The sequence below is a fragment of the Callorhinus ursinus genome, unplaced genomic scaffold (assembly GCF_003265705.2).
Source record: "Callorhinus ursinus isolate GAN/ISIS: 27379988/994484 unplaced genomic scaffold, GSC_fseal_2.0 scaffold11, whole genome shotgun sequence".
NCBI lineage: Eukaryota > Metazoa > Chordata > Mammalia > Carnivora > Otariidae > Callorhinus > Callorhinus ursinus.
Window position 1 is genome coordinate 46731302 of NW_027397073.1, and position 18920 is coordinate 46750221.

At 46.7% G+C, this 18920-nt stretch overlaps 1 protein-coding gene across 7 annotated transcripts; it reads right to left on the bottom strand.

The window, feature by feature from the left end:
• Positions 1–419: 419 nt before the first annotated feature.
• On the bottom strand, positions 420–18433 carry CABYR (calcium binding tyrosine phosphorylation regulated). Of its 7 annotated transcripts, none has more exons than XM_025886713.2 (7): positions 18300–18415; positions 16548–16585; positions 15645–15817; positions 15492–15545; positions 4566–5813; positions 1918–2521; positions 420–508 (listed from the first exon to the last, which is right to left on the bottom strand). In XM_025886713.2, the coding sequence occupies exons 3-6, from the start codon at positions 15790–15792 to the stop codon at positions 1923–1925; spliced, it is 2049 nt and encodes a 682-aa protein (XP_025742498.1). In that variant the 5' UTR covers positions 15793–15817; positions 16548–16585; positions 18300–18415; the 3' UTR covers positions 420–508; positions 1918–1922. The 7 variants fall into 7 exon arrangements, with proteins under 7 accessions (XP_025742498.1, XP_073754499.1, XP_025742505.1 ...); XM_073898398.1 differs by lacking the exon at positions 18300–18415 and adding an exon at positions 17924–18243; XM_025886720.2 differs by lacking the exon at positions 16548–16585 and having other exon boundaries at positions 5463–5813; positions 18300–18433.
• Positions 18434–18920: the final 487 nt, after the last annotated feature.

Sequence of the window (18920 nt, forward strand, 5' to 3'; positions counted from 1 at the left end):
CCACGCTGAGCAGGGAGCCCGATGTGGGGCTCGATCTCAGGACTCTGGAATCACGACTTGAGCCGAAGGCAGACGCTTGACTGACTGAGCCGCCCAGGCGTCCCAAAAGTGGTTTCTTAATCTGATCCTCAGTTACTGAGTGTCCTTACCAAGAAGTCCCTGTGCTGCCGTCCACAGGACCCCGGAGCCAGTGGTCTCTGGGTGAGTATTCTCGGGAGGGCTCCGCTAGCCGCCTGCCGGGAATGCCAAACAAACTCACCGAGTGGGAAGACCCGCCTAGAAAGCCGAGTAGCTCTGCTAGTAGAGTGGGAATGTTTTCTTCTGCGGTGCATACAGAGTTGGGAAAGGCTACACCGGTCTGAAAAGATTACAGGCCTTTGGTATTCGATTGTCCTAAGTTACAAAATAAGAGCACAGGGTTTTATGCTTGCATGAAGTTTATTGACAAAGTACGCTCGGTGGCAGACTCCACCTTGAACGTTGGCTCAAACAGCATCATTTCCAGCATCTGTTAGAAATGTAAACAGTGAATTGTTTAATCACAAAACCGAACACGTAAAGTGAGCGGCAGATCAGAAATGGGTGGTCTACCCTCCCATTACTAAATTCTTATCTAGTCATGTAGCTGTCTGTGCATTTGCACTGAAGTGTCCCAGCATTTCATGCTGAAAACAGCCATTCTGACAATTCCACTGAAACTCTACAAAGGCAGAGAGAAGGGCATATGGAGCTAAGATTTGATAATGGAGTTATCTCCCTAAATACTGTCCCTAGAGTACTTGAACCTGCCTGTGAAGGAAATCTAGCTTTTGCCCATCGGATATTCAGTGTGAAATTCCCACACATTGAAGTAACTGAACTCACTGGGGTGTGGGTTTGACCCTTGCATCGTACCACCTTGTCTCCCTGCTTCCTCTAGTGACCTCCTCCCGCCTTCTAGGTCTGTCATTCTTCTGTCAACCCCCATGTCTGTCCTACGGATCTCGGGGCCCTGAATCATATGCCCCGCCCCCCTTCACAGCTCCAGCGTCGTCTTAGGGGCCGTCCCCAGCTCCTCCCCCCCAGCATCATTTTGGCCTCCTTGCCATGTCGGAGTCCTGCTCTTTCTAGCCCTAGGCCCGGTCTGTACGCTCCCTGCAAGGCTGGTTCCTTCTTGGGACTCAGGGGTCAGCTGACATCCAGGCCTGACCACCCTAACAAAGCAGGGCTGTGTCAGCGTTGTTGTCCTCACCATTCTTAGCATGGTGTCCTGAACCCTCCAGCCCATCCCCCCATGGAGGGGGAGGTCCGGGCCTTGCTCTGGCCACACACAGGGGGAAGGTTGGGATGAGCACGGGACAGGGCATTGGGTACTGGTGGGACGAAGAACTTAAAAGATGATTTGTGATTAAAGGGTCTGATCCAGGTAATGCCAGTTGTTTTGGCTCCTTCGGGTGTTTCCAACCTGCCCATGCTGTAAATCTTCACTCTCCAAGGGAACAACCCTACTACAGTGACAGGGTGCTCCACGGCATCTCTGACTTCTCCCCTCTCTCTCCAGTGGGCCGAAGTGCTCACGTCTGGCCCCTGCTCTGACCCACCCCTTCATCTACCAATTAGATTAAAAGTTCCTACCTAATGTCTTTTTTTCTTGTAAAGCCATCCCTTTTTAGCATCTTCCACGGGGCTAGCTGAACCACCAGGTATTCAAAGGTGATTGAGTGGATGGGTTCATGTCTTAGGCCCCAAGTCCTCAGTGTGAGTCATCCTGGTGCAGTGCACCTACTGTGCATTTCTTATTAACTGGGGGTAATGAACTTGGGAACCCCGACTCTGCACATCTCCATTCAATTTCCGTAAATATCTCTATCTCCAGGTCAACAAATCAAAGTACTAGTGTGTTAAGGCCCACATATTATGGTAGGAAAATTTACCTACCATTTTTAGGTTTCTGCTCTGCGAACATGGGCAGTAGTCACGGTTATTTCTCCAGCAATACCGTAACTTCCAAAGGGAGTATGTTTGTCACCCGATCCTGAACCTTTTTTGGCTACATCTTCTACTGGGAATGCAACAGAAAGAAAAACTGGGCTTTGTGGCCTGGGGACATCTTGTCCACTTGGAGGAGGACTACCATTCTGGGGATTTGGGGTATGTTTCTGGAATTTCTGATCTGCAGGAACAGCAATGGGTACTTGGACTGCAGCATATCTCTTCAAGGCATCTGACTGAGAAACAACAGCATGTCCAGGAAGAGGTTTCCAATCCTGAGCTTCCTGAACATTCGAGCCTACTAAAATAAAAGGTGGGGCACTGGTCTTCTTGCTATCGTCCATCATCACGTAAGTTGGAGAAGTAACTTTCGGTGGCTGCTGCAGAAACTGTGGATCCTTAGGATTAGATAAATAGAGGGTTGCTTGGGGGAAAGGCCCAGGTGCAGGTGGCGGTGATGGGCGACTTTGTTGATTCATATCAGTTAGACAATAAAGGGTCCACATGTTAGAGTATGGTGGTGGTTGTCCTGCTTCGCTTGCTGCTATGGCTATAAAAAAAAAAAAATTTGCAGGCATTAAAGGTTGGTCTCTGTATCAGGCACTATGCACAGAAATGTCTTTGTAAATTTCCTTTACATATAAACAAACAGCTGTGGTAGTAACATGTGCCATAAAGCGTGCTATAGAGAGGGCTCAGTCGTGTTTGGTAATGTGAAAGCGAGGCTCTCTGCCACTGGAAAGTGAGGACAGGGTCGTGCCAGCAGGTGGCAGGGGCGCTCGGGTTGTGCCGGAAGCAGAAGTCTCATCCGAAGCCACCGGTCCCGGGGCGGCCAGCTTGAGACGTGGCCACCGTAGCACCCGCACACAGGACGTGGAGGATCCACATTTGGGGCTTGATCCAAAAGAATCAATTGAAGTGTGTGTGAAGCCAGTGAAAAAGTGTTAATGCATCTGCATAGTGACTTTTTCTTTACTAAAGTCTGCACGGGGCGTCATCTTTTGGTCACATTATCAGTTATCTTTGGCCCTTCACAGGCCCCATAATCTCACATTAATTGGTCACCACACACAGAACATCACATAATCTAGGACTCAGAACCCGAGAGAGCACCCTCTGTAGGCAAGGCTTGAAATCATAGGTCCTAGGTGGCAGTAAGAGGCTGGTTGGTCCCAGAGGGGTTCTTGCAGGGGGGAAAAAAAAAAAACCTTCTAGGAGTGCCATCCGTCTACTTAACACCAAGGCATCTGTGATGGCAAGTTTGACTTGCCTAATGAAGACAGTACTGTCTTGGAGAACTAAGTCCCAGAAGATGGGATGGAGGCGAAACTCCTTCCCGACAGAGGAGTAGCATGGGGCCCAAATTGTACTGAGTTCACCGTTTGAACACTGGGCCTCGCATCACTGGTGCAGCTTTTCTTCTTCCCCAGTAAAGAACAGAACACTATGCACATGATTAAGCTGGTAAGTTTTCAATAGCTTCAGATGCGGTCAATGGATCCTTCTGCAAGCCAGTTAAAAAATACGTACAAGCCTAGTCTTCCGTTCGAAATCTCCACGTGGTGCTTTAGAAAAAGAGCGAGGCACTGGGGAGCGGGGACTTGGGGTGCCACTGCCACTCCCGCCACAAGGGGCATGCCCGTCCCGCGTGCCAGCTCCCAGCGCTGCCCTCAGCCTTTTCAGTGGTGCAGATCCCGTCACACTGCCAGACAGAATTTGATCCCAGAACACCTGCTTTGGTAACACTTGACCCGTTCCAGCTCTGGGAAGAGTCAGCGTGGAGAGGGTTTCTGCAAAAGGGAGCGGGGAGGTCGGCTCCATCTAGCCCTCAAAGGGAGGGGGCGAGAGGGGGGCAGACCTAAGTCCCGAGTTGGAGGGAGGGAGAGATCAAGCCAGGTCTGTGTCACGGGCAAGCCCGGGCGATGTCTGGCAGCCCAGTCGGCGGTGGGGTTCCCGCCCCGTCGGGGTTGCTGACGGGGGTTGCTGACGGGAGGAGGCCAGTCGGCTTAGCTGCCGCAAACCCCTGTGCTCGCCCGGGGGACAGAAGTGCGGCCGAGCCGTCCCCTCCGTCCAGCTCTGGGGCTGCCCCCGCGGCTGCAGGAGCCCCCCCCCCGCCCGCCCCCCCCCCAGCAGGGAGCCAGGGCTCCCCGCACCCGCTTGCAGGGCTCTCTCCCACTGCAGGGCGAAAGCAGGGGCGACACACCACCATGTCTCTCCGGAGGGCGTTGTGTGGTTGGAGGTTACACTCACAAGTGAGCCATTTCAAAGCAACACCCCCTGGGCCCACGTTCGCAACAGATTTGGGGCCTGACGGGAGGCTCTTCAGGTTTTTCACTCCGTGTGCTCTGTCCCAAAGTGCTAGGTGACCCAACTGGGAGGCCAAGCTGTGGTTGATGTCACTTTAAAAATCACTCCTCTCATAAGAGTAAAATCTCAAGTACGACAAGGCCTTTACAGAGGTTTGCCATCTTACAAGCTATTGAAAATGGAGCCTTTTGACCAACCTGGAGGGAGCCCACGTCCGTGGTTAACCTGAAATACAGAGGTCACCTGAAAATGTCATTGGTAATTTTGTAAGTATCTGGTTTTCTTACCTGGCTCCATCAAACCTTGTTCAAGTGCTGCTTCCCCTTGTGGCTCGGGTTCGGGTTCTGGAACAGGAGGTGGGGTACCACCAGCTGCCCTTCCCGGCGCAGCCGAGAGCACTGCAGTGGTAGCTTCCCCAGAGAGCATGAGTTTGACCTCCATCTCCTGGGCTGCAGAGCTTCCCGGGGACCCCTGCCCAGGGTTGTCAGGGACTAGGGCAGTGAACTCCATTTCAACGTGCAGAAGTTTTTCAGAGCCTACTGCTTTGGTGGGGCCCTCTGCATCGGGGAACTGTGCAGGCTGGCCTTTCAAAGAGGTGTTAGGGGGCAGAACGGCTGCTCCTGCCTCCACGTGGACCGAGGAACAATTCGCATCCTCCTCCAGCGGTTTTACCGAGCCTACAGGTTTCTCGGGCACGCCTGTGGCGAGTGCTACAGGAATGGGACTAAGTGGTGGCTCGTTTGCTTTAAGAGAAGCAACGCGATCAGTGAAAGGGATAACTATGTGTTCTGGTATTTGCTCGACATAAGTAACTCCTTCAGTCACAGGCTCTTGGTTATAGATAGATGATATGTGAACGAATGAGGTGACCCCAATATCGGCCTGCAAAGGGACCTCGGGAGCTTGATCGTAAGCAGGAGGGTCTTGTTCATCCTGCAAGGGGAAGGAGGAAGCCGCTGCTGGTTCAGCCTCATCGTCTTTAAGTTTAGAACCCAACTCTACATGGACAGCCGTTTGGCTCAGAACCTGCAGGGCTGCCCCCTCTGCAGAATACGCAGGAGTGGCCGCCCGGGCATCTTCAGCAGCCTCTGAGCTCAGCACCTCGTCGGAAAACACAGGCATACTCGTGGCCACATCCACCATTAACACGTCAGACTGATCAGAATGAACAGATGCAACTTTACCTAACATCTGAGCAGCAAACTGAGCTGGGTCCGCTGGGACATAAGCAAACTCGGGTGACACGGCTGCTGGAGGTGGTGATGAGGGTGGGGTCATCCCCTTAGGGGTAGACGGTTTCGAACTGGAACCACGAGCTGCTTCGGGTGTCTCCTCAGGTTCCTGGAGCACCTCCGAGTGAACTGATGGGAACTGAGTGGTTTTGTTCATAAACAGTGGCCCAGCAATATTGTCCTCATCTGTGTCCGTAGATTTCTCCATCCGTGTAGGTTCTTGGGAAACTGTAGACGTTCCTACCTGTTTTTTCATACATTCTGCTTTCTTCTCTTGCGTCGTTCCTTCTGACCACCTCTCTACTAAAAAAGCCAGATGGGTTAATAAGCAGATATTCCCCCCCCCCTCAATTTTAAAGCAGTAATAGGTTGAACTTTCAGATGTCAGGACACAGAAGGGTTTTGCCCAATTTCAGCACCTGTGATTTAGAGTGGGTACTGAAACTTCCCTGTCCTTACCCACTCAGAAGACACCTCAGCTCATCTCAGAAATCAGGGACTACGTAGCACCGTGACAAAACGGAGTCAGATACCACCTTCAGCTGGCCCGTGTCAGGGGGAAAGACTGTGACTCTGCCTAGAACGAAGGAAGCTGGAACCCTCCATGGAAAAAGTTCCTGATCTAAACTTCTACACAAAACCCAAGGGTTCTGGGAAGGGGGGTTCCATCTGAGCAGTAAGTGATCTGATCTTCAGCTGATGGAATAGCTTAATGAAACAAATGCTGTCATGTTAATAAAGGCAGTGCTCAACTTAAGACAACTGGTATATAAAATTTAACAATGAGTGGGAAAACGGGGCCTATAGGATATTTCGACATTAGGAAACATCCTGCAGTCTGACCTAAAAATGGTAGCACTTGCTGGCGAGGCATGACAATGCAGCAGCCAAAGTCGAACTGACCCAGACAAGAGGGGCAAGAAGAGACCTCCGGATCCGTCAGCGGATGACCTAGAGGAGCTCCTAGGGCGGGGAAGATGCTGTGAAACCCTCTTCTCTGTCTGCGCCCCACACCCTCCCTCGTCAGCCACTTTCACAGCTGCTTGCTCTACTGTGCTTTTTCTCTTGGGGAAGCATTTCCTGTGTATCACAATGACATCGGCAGGAAAAGCAGAAAGTGGGTGTGTTTGAGGTTGGTTCTTACTCCTCGCACACTGTCTTTATTCCTCGGCTCTGACTCTCCTGGGGTCTCACTGCATTGCCAGGGCTTCACAAGCCTCTTCGTGTCAGCTGGGCCCAAACCCACCACCCCCAACAGCACCCCACTTCCGAAATCCCCACTCAGTTTCTAGTCTCCCACCAGCTTTTCCCTGCTAAGCGTCAAGCTGTCCTGCACACACAGGCAGCTCGGGAGTTGGCCAGCAACCCAAAGGAAATGGCTTTGTAGACTTTAGGGGGCTCCTCTGCAAACACCCCCTCTCTGATGCTTTGTTGCCCAAATCCCAGCCATAGTAGTAGCCCCAAACCCTCCATTTTCTCTTCCCAGACACCCGCTTCCACTCTGTGCTGGGCCTCGCTTGCCTTGTGCAAGAAGTTGAGAAATGCTGCTAGGGTGAAGAGGGGGCTCACTTTCCATGAACTCCTCCCAAGAATCCAAGCACTGGACTTTGTTTTACAGAATTGCTCCAGCTTTTATGATGGTCGATGAGAGGAAGCTAAGTGTGATAGCAGCCCCTCCATCATAGCTGAGAGTGAAAGATCTCTTCCTGCACTGACTTTCCCCTAGCACAGCATCTGGCAATGGGTAGGAATTGAAAAATTTGTAAAGTGAAATAGTGAATTGGACTTTACGGATAGGTAGGATTTGAAAGGTGCGGAGCGACTCCTGGAGAGGGAAGTAGCAGAAGTCAGAAACCAGGCGATGACAAGCTGTCTGGCTGGTGCAGAGAGAGATGGCGGCAAAGGGAGGAGGGATTCAGATCGCAGAAAGCTTTGCACGGCCTGGTCTTGGAAAGGGATCAAAATTTATGACAGATTTGTCAGAACGCATTACTTGCTCTATTTGCATTAAAATGCTTGTCTCCAAATGGCAAAATTTACTTGATAATAGGTTAAAAATATTTAGCCCTTCTAGATTAAAGTCTCTTTTGGTTAATTATTCAACCTTTGGGGGCTATTTATCAAAGTTTCGCCCACTTCTAAAGAAGGAAGCTGAATGCTAGAGTCAGCTCGGGCTCTGACCCACGTTGCTCTTTGCTGGCTCTCGGGTGGCCTCGAGGAGAGCCCCCGCGCCTAGCGCTTGGGCTCTAGGCGTTAGTCCCTGATCTGGCCGTATTCACTTAAGGTTTTCCACTTTGTGGAAAATGGGCCTGTTATTTCCTGGGAGATGCCCTTCCTAATTTAATTTGGTCCTCTTTAGCATCGGAGGCCTAGCTGCCAATTTTTATTTTGTCCCCAGCTTGGACAGTATGTGCTATAGCTCTCTGCTGGCAGGGTGAGTAATGTCACTTTGTCCCAGCCCGATTCCCTGCTAGTCAGCACTCCGGGACTATCGGAACACATCTGGACCAACTACCAGCCACGTGCGGGCCCTGGGACACCAGAAATCTCATCTGTGGCCCATCTGAGAAAGACTCTCCATGATTTCTAATCTACCTCTTCACATTTAATTTTTTTTTCAACACTTACTGCAGGTCTGAGCATGACAATTACAGCACAGGTGCTGAAGGTAAGGTAGCATGTGTTATGCTAAATGCAGAGCCATGCTAACCATGCAGCCGCTCTGAGAGGCCCCCGGGAAAGCAGAGCACAAGCCTTTTGGTCAGGTTTTAGAGCATTCCAGTCAGAGATTCTCCCCACCTTCCTTATAACCACTTTCGGTCTCAGCTAGCACTTCGTGTGCACTCCCCACGCCCCGGCACCACAGTCCCACACCAGGAAGGACTTCCTGTTTCCCTTCCCTGTGCTGCAGGAAATGAGCTTATATCCTATGGCATATATAAAATAAAAACTTGATTCTGGTAGCTTTGGCTCTTAAAAGTCAGCTCTGGAAATTCCAAGAGAATCTTCTCTCAACAAAAACAGGCTCCTGAGAAACTCCGAAGTGTTTCTTACTATGAACTTTGGAAACTCACTACTGAGTAATGACTTCCTATTCACATTTCCCCTAAAGCAAATGAATGCTTCAATGGGTAGAGATGGACGGAGCTAACAGGAACAATGGGAGGCTACCTGAAATCAATATACACTAGTTTAATATTTTTCAAAAATATCCCTGTGACATTGAAGAGTTTGGATTTTGTGAACAATAGGGCGCTAGCAGATGTTCCTGGTGAGCAAAGAGCTACACTTAACCGTCTCAGGTCCAAGATGTTCTTCCTGCTCATACTGACTCCAGCGCCCTAGTGTCCCTGACCCCGCTGTCCTCACTTACCTGGTCTGCCACATCGGCTTCCTCCCTTAATCCGAACCCTGTATTTCTGCCCTAGGCTGCCAATCTGACCCCACCTCTTGACTATACCATTGACTGGTTCCATGATTTATTTGCCTTCTTTCGTATGGACTATTCCCCAACTGATTAATCTTACCACAATGGAAAACATAAATGACCCAGGTCCCCCTCCCAATATCACAACCAGATAATCATTTGAACCTTTTTTAAACTTAATGAAATTCTTACCTTGGTACAAATTACCACCCTGCCTAGGCAAATAGGAGACCTCAAGAAATAAAAAGGATCGTTTTGGCACACTACCCATCCCTGTTGAGGGAATCAGTATAGCCTTACTTGACAAAATGCCCAGGAAAGTGCAGACTAGCACCAGAGCTTCACACAATTTAGTATAGATTGTCCTGAAATTGATACATTTCTCATTTACTTAAGAGAGAATAGCCACAAGTATATGTAACCAACTGTGAAAATAATGCAAAAAAATAGAATTTGGCATAAGAATTAAACTAAAAACATTATGAATATTTAATATGAATAACTCAAGACATTTAATGATATGCATAACTGCTGTGGTGCTGCATAGAAATTGAAATTGGGCCCAATGATCAGCAGCAGTGCATGATTATAATTACAATTTATGGCCAAGCCAAGAATGTCCAGGATCAGTAAGAAAAGTTAACAGTTTGGGGCGCCTGGGTGGCTCGGTCGTTAAGCGTCTGCCTTCGGCTCAGGTCATGGTCCCAGGGGTCCTGGGATCGAGTCCCGCATCAGGCTCCCTGCTCGGCAGGAGCCTGCTTCTCCCTCTCCTCCCAGCTTGTGCTCTTTCTTTCTCTCTCTGTCACTATCTGTCTCTCTCAAATAAATCTTTTTTTTTAATAAATAAAATCTTTAAAAAAAAAAAAAGAAAGAAAAGTTAACAGGTTAACTCAGTTGGGCTAGACCTTCTTGATTTTTCCAAAGAGTTAGCTATTTCCTGCCTTTGTTGGAAACGGGACAGGGCTGATACTAGAAACTAGACTCGGTTAAGCTGAGGGGGATGGAAGGGGATGGTGTTGAGATCTCGTCTGCATGGGGAAACCACTGTCCTACCCTCGCTGAGTGGTGAAGAAGTGAGCTAGCACAATCTGGCTTCGGGTTCTACACAAGAAGGTGACCGGAGAGGAAGAAGTGAAAGAGGAGGAGACACTATGGGGAAAGGGAGCTAAAATTCTTCTTTACTCTTTCAGTTCAAGAATTTCAAGTTTTTCCAGAGGAATCATAGAATGTTATTTACTATGGAAAGAGCTATGAGTTACGCTGCTAGGAAGATCTAAGTTTCGATCCTAACCCTACCAATTAATATTTGGAAGCTTACAAGTTTTTTAATCATGCCCAAGCATCAGATTTCTCTTAAGTAAAATTGCAATGATGTCACCTACTTATGAAGTTGCCTTAAATAATGAAATATTTTGTAAGTACCTAGGACAAAATATCTCATTTTACTGCATTTCACTTTATTTCACTTCACAAATACTGTATTTTTTACAAATTGAAGGTTTGTGGCAGCCCTATGTCAAGCACGAATAACTGGCTGTTCCCCCGTCTGTCTCCCTCCCTTAGGGCCTCCCTAATTCCCAGAGACACAACAATATTGAAATTAGGCCAGTCGATAACCCTATAATGGCCTCTAAATGTTCAAGTGAAAGGAAGAGCCACGTGGCTCGCACATTAAATCAAAAGCTAGAAGTGATTAAGCTTAATGAGGAAGGCATTTGAAAACTGAGGCCGAAAGCTAGGCCTCTTCCGCCAACCAGTTAGACAAGTCATGAATGCAAAGGAAAAGTTCTTAAAGGAAATTGAAAGTGCTAACCCAGTGAACACACAAATGATAAGCAAAACAGCCTTATTGCTGATACAGAGAAAGGCTGAGTGGTCTGGATAGAAGATCAAACCAGCCATAACATTCCCTTAAGCCGAAGCCTAATCCAGAGCCAGGCCCTGACTCTCTTCAATTCTGGGAAGGCTGGGAGAGGTTAGGAAGCTGCAGGAGCAAAGTCTGAAGCTGGGAGAGGGTGGTTCATGAGGTTCAAGGAAAGAAGCCGCCTCCATGACATCAAAGTGCAAGGTGAAGCAGCAAGTGCGGATGGAGAAGCTGCAGCCAGTGATCCAGAAGCTCTGGGATCATTAATGAAGGTGATTACACCAAACAATAGATTTTCAATGTAGATGAAACATTCTTATATTAGAAGATGCCATCTAGGACTTGGACAGCTAGAGAGGAGCAGTCAATGCCTGGCTTCAAAGCTTCAAAGGACAGGCTGCCTCTCTTGTTAGGGGCTACTGCAGCTGGTGACTAAGTTGAAGCCAAAGCTCCTTTGCCATTCTGATAACCCTAGGGCTCTTAAGAATTATGCTATATCTACTCTGCCTGTGTTCTAGAAATGGAACAACAAAGCTTAGAAGACATCATGTCTGTTTACACTACAATTTACTGAGTAGTTTAAGCCCACTGTTGAGATCTGCTGCTCAGGAAAAAAGATTCCTTTCAAAATATTACTATTCATTGACAATACACCTGGTCACCCCAAGAGCTCTGATGGAGTGGTACAATGAGCTGAATGTGGTTTCATGCCTGCTAATATATTGTACTGCAGTCCATGAATCAAGAAGTAATTTCAACTTTCAAGTCTCGTTACTTAAGAAACACGTTTCATAACGTTATCATTGTAAAAGATGATTCCTTGGATGGATCTGGGTGAAGTCAGATGAAAACCTTCTGGAAAGGATTCACCACTCTTAAGATGCCATTAAAAACATTTGTGATTCATGGGACGAGGTCAAAATATCAACATTAACAGGCATCTTGAAGAAGTTGATTGCAAAGTCATGGATGACTTTGAGGGGTTCCAGACTTCAGTGGAGGAATCCCTGCAGATGTGGTGGAAACAGCAAGAGAACTAGAACTGGGAGTGGAGCCTGAGGATGGCACTGCTTTGCTGCAAGCTCACGATCAAACTTGAACAGATGAGGAGTTGCTTCTTATGGATGAGCAAGGAAAGTCCTTTCTTGAGATGGAATCTACAATCCTGGTGGAGATGTTGTGAGGACTGTTGAAATGACAACAAAGAATGTACAGTATTCTATAAACTTAGTTGATCAAGCAGCAGCAGAGTTGAGATTGACTCTAATTTTGAAAGAAGTTTTGTGTGTAAATGCTGTCAAACAACATTCATGCTACAGAGAAATCGTTCCTGAAAGGAAGCGTCATTCGGTGCAGCGAACTTCACTGATGTCTTATTTTAAGAAATTGCCACAGACACCCCAACCACCAGCAACCACCACCCTGATCAGTCAGCAGCCACCAACATCAAGGCATCTCTCTGGAAGCTCAGATGGTAGTTAGCATTTTTTTAGCAATAAAGTATTTTTTTAAATTGATACATACACCTTTTTTTTAAACATAATATTGCGCATTTAGTAGACTACAGTATGGTATAAACATAACTTTTATGTGCACTGGGAAGCCAAAAGAGTTCATTTAACTGGCTTTACTGCAATATTCGCTTTATCGTGGTGGTCTGGACCAGAACCCACAATCTCCAACGTATGCCTGTACTCGGTCATTCCATTCCTCTTTCCCTTCATTTCCTACCTGTGACATAGTAAGTGGTAGAACTTAAGAGACAACTCTTTTGCCTTAAAAGATCACCTGAGTTTCTAAAATCCCCTCAGTTAATGGTTCAGTGCTATTAATGAAGAAACTCTCCTGAGAAGACTGAAAAATGGGGGCACTTTCTCTGATTCATCTGATAGTGAGATCTGGTTCATCCAATTGCAGAATTAAACCAGGAAGTGTTTCACAGCATGAGCTGCTTTGGAAATGGGCATAATGTGGGTCAAAAGCCACAGGGGAGGCCTGGACAGAGCCAGGGCTACCCCAAAATTCCTAGGCTCTGGAAAATGAGGGAAGCGATGAGAGAACAGAAGTAAGAAAATTTTGCTCTCGGGTCTGGTTCTTTTCCTCCTCCCTCTTCCATCATCTGAGTTTACATGAATTTTTAAAGGCACTGGGGAGAGGGGTAAACACTACTGGTCCTATAAAGAAGCCTACCAAAAATGGGCTTCATTCCAAGAAAAATCCAGGATGAAGTGTTCAAATAAAAAAAATGCTATGTGCAGGGATGTACTGTGGACATAAAACAAATTGTCTTTCATGCTCACATCTGATAGCCGGGAGATGAGTGGGGACCAGGGCACCAGGGATGCGAGTGAGCCTTTGCCCCACATTACCAAGTGCTAATACCTGATGCTGCCTTTGGGTTGACCTCGCCTCATGCTGAAGAGACCGAAAGACCAGAATAAGAGTCAGCAGACATAGTCTTCAAAGAATGGTCCATGTTCCCATATTGCAAATCACGGAAAGCCTGGGTGAGCCACAATCCCTGGGACCAACAGAGCATGTAGGGTATTAAAGGTGCCACCATCCATACCTAACACAGGGATCCACATAAGGGAAGTGTATTTAGAGGAAGCAAAAGATGCCACCTGTTCTTTCCACATTTTTATTGTAGAGAACCGAACCACCATGCAGCCAAATGTGCTTGGCACTCCCACAGGAATAGCAGTTGAGGAATTAAACCAGTTAGAAGATAGGAGGATGTCATTCAGGGGAGGAGAAGCCCTACCAAATGGAAATCTTATGGTGTACATCCCTACACAGTCCCTCTTTAGCCCAGAGTGATGCTTTCCTGGATGTAGATGGGACTTGTGCAGTCTCTCTGATAGGACCTAAGTTAATGGACACTGTTTGCCAATAAGAAACCAGTTGATATGACAATAAAAGGCAGATAAATGAGCCAAACTGGTATTAGACAGTAACAAAGAACTCTATCTTCTGGTCATCTGGTCATACTTTCATGTTACCTTCCCATCTCCCCAGTAAACTAGAACAAGCAACGTTCATTCCTACTCTACTACCAAAGAGCAATCTATATCTACAACCATACGGGAGCTCACTTTTAGGATTATCTGCACGTTATATAAATTGCCTTGGTATCCGCAGTTACCGGAGAAGAAAAGTATCTCCCTCTTATTCCCTCCATCGGAAGTATAGCTGTTCCACTAGTTCAGTCTGTTAATTAAACTAATTCCACATTAGTTTAGTCCACTTGCTAAGTTGAATGGTGGGTAAGTTCCTGAGTTACCTCCCCCCATAACGATTCACCAACTTTACCACCATTCTCAAACATGGGAAGCCTGCTCACTCCCGGGCCTCTCAAACACAGCTCCTGGTGTAGAGGGCATGAGTACAAGCCCATGATTACCTTGACTTCTTGGGAAACCAACCTAATAGGGAAGGGGAGAATGGTCAGTGTTCTAGCACTTGTCTGTATATCCTGCTGGTGGCAAGCAAATCCCAGACCTAAGTCCCATGGTAAGCTGAGAATGCCATCAGGACCCTGCAGGGAAGCAGTCAGACTAGAGAGTAAAATATTCCTGAACGACAGCGCTTCACTCTCCCTTCAAATGCTGACTCTTGCTCATTTTAGTCTTGTTTTCTGTTTTGGGTATGTCTTTCACTGCATATCCAAATCCTCAATTTTTACATTGTCCTAGGTTCTACTCCTGACTTCTCCCTAGCTTGACTATGTATTGGCATCACCAAACTGGCAGAGTATAAACGTGGCTCAACCTCACTGATCCTACCTTTTCTTTCTCTACAGTCATGCCAAAATATTGGCCAGCCAATGCGGCAAAAATTATTTCCTTATTTCCCTCACTGACCACGAGTCTCTGTTTTCTCCACAAAATTCTGCCAAAAGCTTCTTGTTACCATTCTTTTAGATGTGGATGCCTGTCCCTGGGATGACCAATTTATCCCTTTACTTTGATCTTCCCATCATGTAAACTCTGCCTTTCTCTTTTTCCCTATCTCTTCCGTCAATGCAATTTCATGCTGTCATGTTCACATAGGCATTTACACATATACACATAAAACACAACTTCTTTTCTAAGCAGAGGGATGGCCCTAGGCCACAGAGATGGGCTGGAGAAGACCACTTTCTAGGAAAAACTTCTCTTCACTATCTAGAGACTCTTGGAACAGACAAGATGGTCAGTAACCCCTAATTGATCTCCTGCCCTCCAACTGGACTGCAGTTAACCTATCACAGGGAGGAAAAAAGAAAAATGTTTCTTTGTTTAATAAAAAAAAAAATCTTCCAAGAAGAATGTTTATACAACTTTCCTAGGTAGTGTAACTCATTATAATTTGAGTCTTCATTTTCTTCAAAGTTCAGTGTACTTCCTTAAAGATGGGGACATTACAAAGGGTTTGAATCATAGCTTATCCACACTGTTCGAGGTCTCATTGTACCAAATGGTTTGCAGGAGATGAGTTTTTCCTATATTTGTTTTTTAAAGATTTAAAATCCTCCAAACTATCTCCAGATTTTTTTAAAAATGGATCAAATAAATAATCACACTGATGGCTTATTTTTAACAAACATCAGTGAGATTAAACAGAAAATACTTATGGGCATCCTTCTTCAGCTTAAATGTATGGTAACAATGATGCACTGTATTATTGAACTGTTACCACTTGTACTTACCTTTAATCTGATGAAATTGTTTAACAAGATCTTTTATATCCAGAGAAGTATTCCCTGAAGAAATAAATACAGGAAATTAGATACATAAAATGCCCAATTTAAAATGCCTTCCTTTTCAAAGCAACAAATATATAATCTAAAGGAATAACAAACCTTCTCTAAACACAATAAGTTCTTTAAAGTAAACTGCTGCGAACTGGGTGATGTTTGGCGGGTTGGTTTTGAGAACGGCCCTGCTGACTCCTTCAAGCAGAGTCTTGAGGCCATAAGGTACGACAAGTCTGGGCTTTGAAGAAATCATTTTGGCAGGATGTCTGTAATCTCAACTATAATGAAGAAAAACAAAGTCTTACATGTTTTTTATTAAAATGTTCATGAGTTAACTATAGTTTCTTAGAATAGACCTATGTCCTACTGAAATTATTAGCTTGAGTTTAATCTCTAGGCATTTATTCTAGCAAAAATGGGCTAATTCCTCACACACACACACACACACACACACACACACACACAACCAATAGCTTATTATGTGCAGATGAGCAATATGGTACTATTAAAGAAACCCATGGGGAAAGCCCTGCCAGGAACTCTAGGATGATATTAAAAACAAAGAAGGAAAAATCAAACAACCAAACTTGTTCCTGTGAAATTCAGTAAATATTTTATACAGTACAATTTCAAGACAGATGAATCAAGCTCATGTGTCTGTGTCTAAACAAGATCCTTCCAAACTACCTGGGCATTGGCTTTTCTATGCCTTCATCAAATAGAAATGTAGAATTGGGTTTTTCTACAAGAAACTGTCTTTTTCCTCATATTTCTAAATCTATCCCTGGCACATCGATCAGCTTTCAGTATACAATTTTTAGCTTTAAATTTAATTTTGCTTTAACATTAATCAGAATAGGGATGTTACTTGTGGTATCATACCACCCACCGCCATATGCCTTTCTTCCCTCATATCCTCCCTTAACCTCTGCCCCTGTTTTCCTCTCTCTGCCCCTCCTCCTGCCTTTCTGGATTTTAAGTGCTACCAAGGGTAGTGCATAGTCTCACCTACAATGCTCAAGGGTCGCAGAGGTTGCCATTCTAAATTGTGTGTGTGTTGTTTCATTGTAGAAAATGATTTAAGGAGGTTTATAAATACATGTAAAGAACAAAATTAAGTATTTAAGGAAATGAGTTCAGTGGTAAGGGCAAAATTATGCTAGGAAAATATGATGAAGCTACAGGTAAGGTTAGTATCCCACTACAAGCCATAGGCCCTACCCTTTGATAGAGATGGGGTGTCAAATCAGCCCCTGAGCTACCAGACATCACAAAATAGGAAACAGTTGGTTAAATGATTCATGTTTCCTGAGATTTAAGGAAAAAAAAAATCAGTTGCCTGGGAGAATCACAAGTACTCTGAACACGGAGACCCAGGAGAAATTTTGCCTACGAGTCCTCATAAAGGGGAGAATAGTGCGAGATAACGAATCATGTCAACAACATCCCTACAGTAAAGAGAGTAATGAGTTTCATGGGGATAAGTTGCACAGTTTAGTCATAGTAATTGTCAAAGCCAACCTCTAATAAAAAGTAATGTGTCATAGCAAAATGCTGAATATTTAAAAGTGCATTTCATCTTCCCAAAGGTCAGGGAAAAAATGAATCTCTATTGGCCAAAGCAAAACCTTTGAGAATATAATTAAATGTATTGAATCCTTTAATGAAAACCTACTCTTAGAGTATAAGTCAATGGGACCTTTACTAAATTTAACCATCTTTAAAAAACTACTGGAGCAGCTTTGGCAAGTCCACATGCTAAACGTCAAGGGACATAGGCAGTAATTGTATGTATGATCCACATATATACTTACACTATATTTGTGTGTGGGTGTGTGTATACGTATATCATTTTTTCAAGTACACACTTTGCACTCCAGTGAGAGCAGATAGTCGTGTTCGGGTAAGTGGCTTACTAATAGCCATGATGGAGCTACCAAAACACCCTTTTCTGCAGGCAGTTAGCAGTTGATGCGACCAACGGTGGCGAGAATGGCCATGCAGTGATCCTATTGGTTCTTCAGCGCAGGTGGTGGCCGCGCCCCCACCCACACCAGACTGGGCCGGTGCGGGGCCTTTCTGTGCCCTGGGACCTGGGATGCCGAGCATCCTACAACACAGTCCCATGCAGAGAACAGTCCTGAGCAAGTTGAGAAATCCTGGGACACCAAGCATGACTACATCAACGGGTACTCTCACACACCTACGTTGAAGATTGCTTAAAAGTGACTGCGTAATTCTTCCCACCTCTCTCCTTTAAAGATTGTCAAAAACAAGTTTTACGACCCCCGAGGCCCCCGCGCTGAACCGTTAACTTCCATTTCACCCACTCCCCCAGGGCTAACGCCTGAGCAGGACAACTGTGCTGGAGGCTGAGGACGCACCAGTGGGGGCTGGTTGGAAACGTCCAACAGTACACAACCACTCATTCCCTCAAGACCTACGCTGGGGTCTGTACTTGGTCTGCCGTTGGATTTGTTTGGTGGCAAGGGCAGTGAAATGGAGAGCGGGCGTCCCGGTTCCGCGTCCACCAGCTCAGGAGGCGCAGGTGGCAGACCCTTCGCCTGGGATCCGGGAGCTCCGCCACACTCGCCGGTGTGGGCCTGCCCTTCCCCACCGGCCTCCCACTCCGGACGCCCTCCGCCTTCCCCAACACTGGAAGAACCGTCCACTGAGCCCACCGCGCGAGGCGCCCCGAGGGCCTAACCGCCTCCGGCGCCGCAGGGTGGGGGGGGGGCCTTTTCGCCAGACTCGCCCCACCTTCTTTCCGGCTATGCTCTAAAGAGCTTCCTCGTTGCCCCCTTGCCGGCGGCTCCTGTAGGAGCTGGCGCGCCCAGCGGGGGCCTTTATACCCCTGCGGACGCCGGGCCGTGCGTCACAAAGCCCCTCCCTCCCGTTGAGGGCCCGCGCCACGACGGAAGGAGGCGGAGCCTCGGCGCCCCCAGCCAATGGGGAGCAGAAGGGGACAAAGGCTGGAACTCCGCTGGGCGGGCGCGCCTCGAGTTTTCTGACAGAATAGGAAAGGGCGTAGGGAAACTGGCGTTTTCAAACGGCCAGGAGTCAGTCAAGGCGACGGCCTCTGCGCTTTTGGTCGCTCAATATAAAATAAGAGCTGTTGTAGAAGGAAAGAGAAATAAGATTTATGGCAGTTCTCGCCGTCACCGCCGCGCCTCTTCACACTACTCCCTCAGCCCAACATAATGTTACTTTTCAGTCACCTTTTCGAAGAATTAATGTCACGGTATACATGACAAACACTAGTATAAAGAGAACGACTAATTTCATGCAACACAGTACTTTCCCTCTTGAGAAAAATCCCCTGTGGAAAGAATTTGGCACCAATCCTGAAGCTTCCAGTGTCCGTTAATTCGGGTCTTGCAC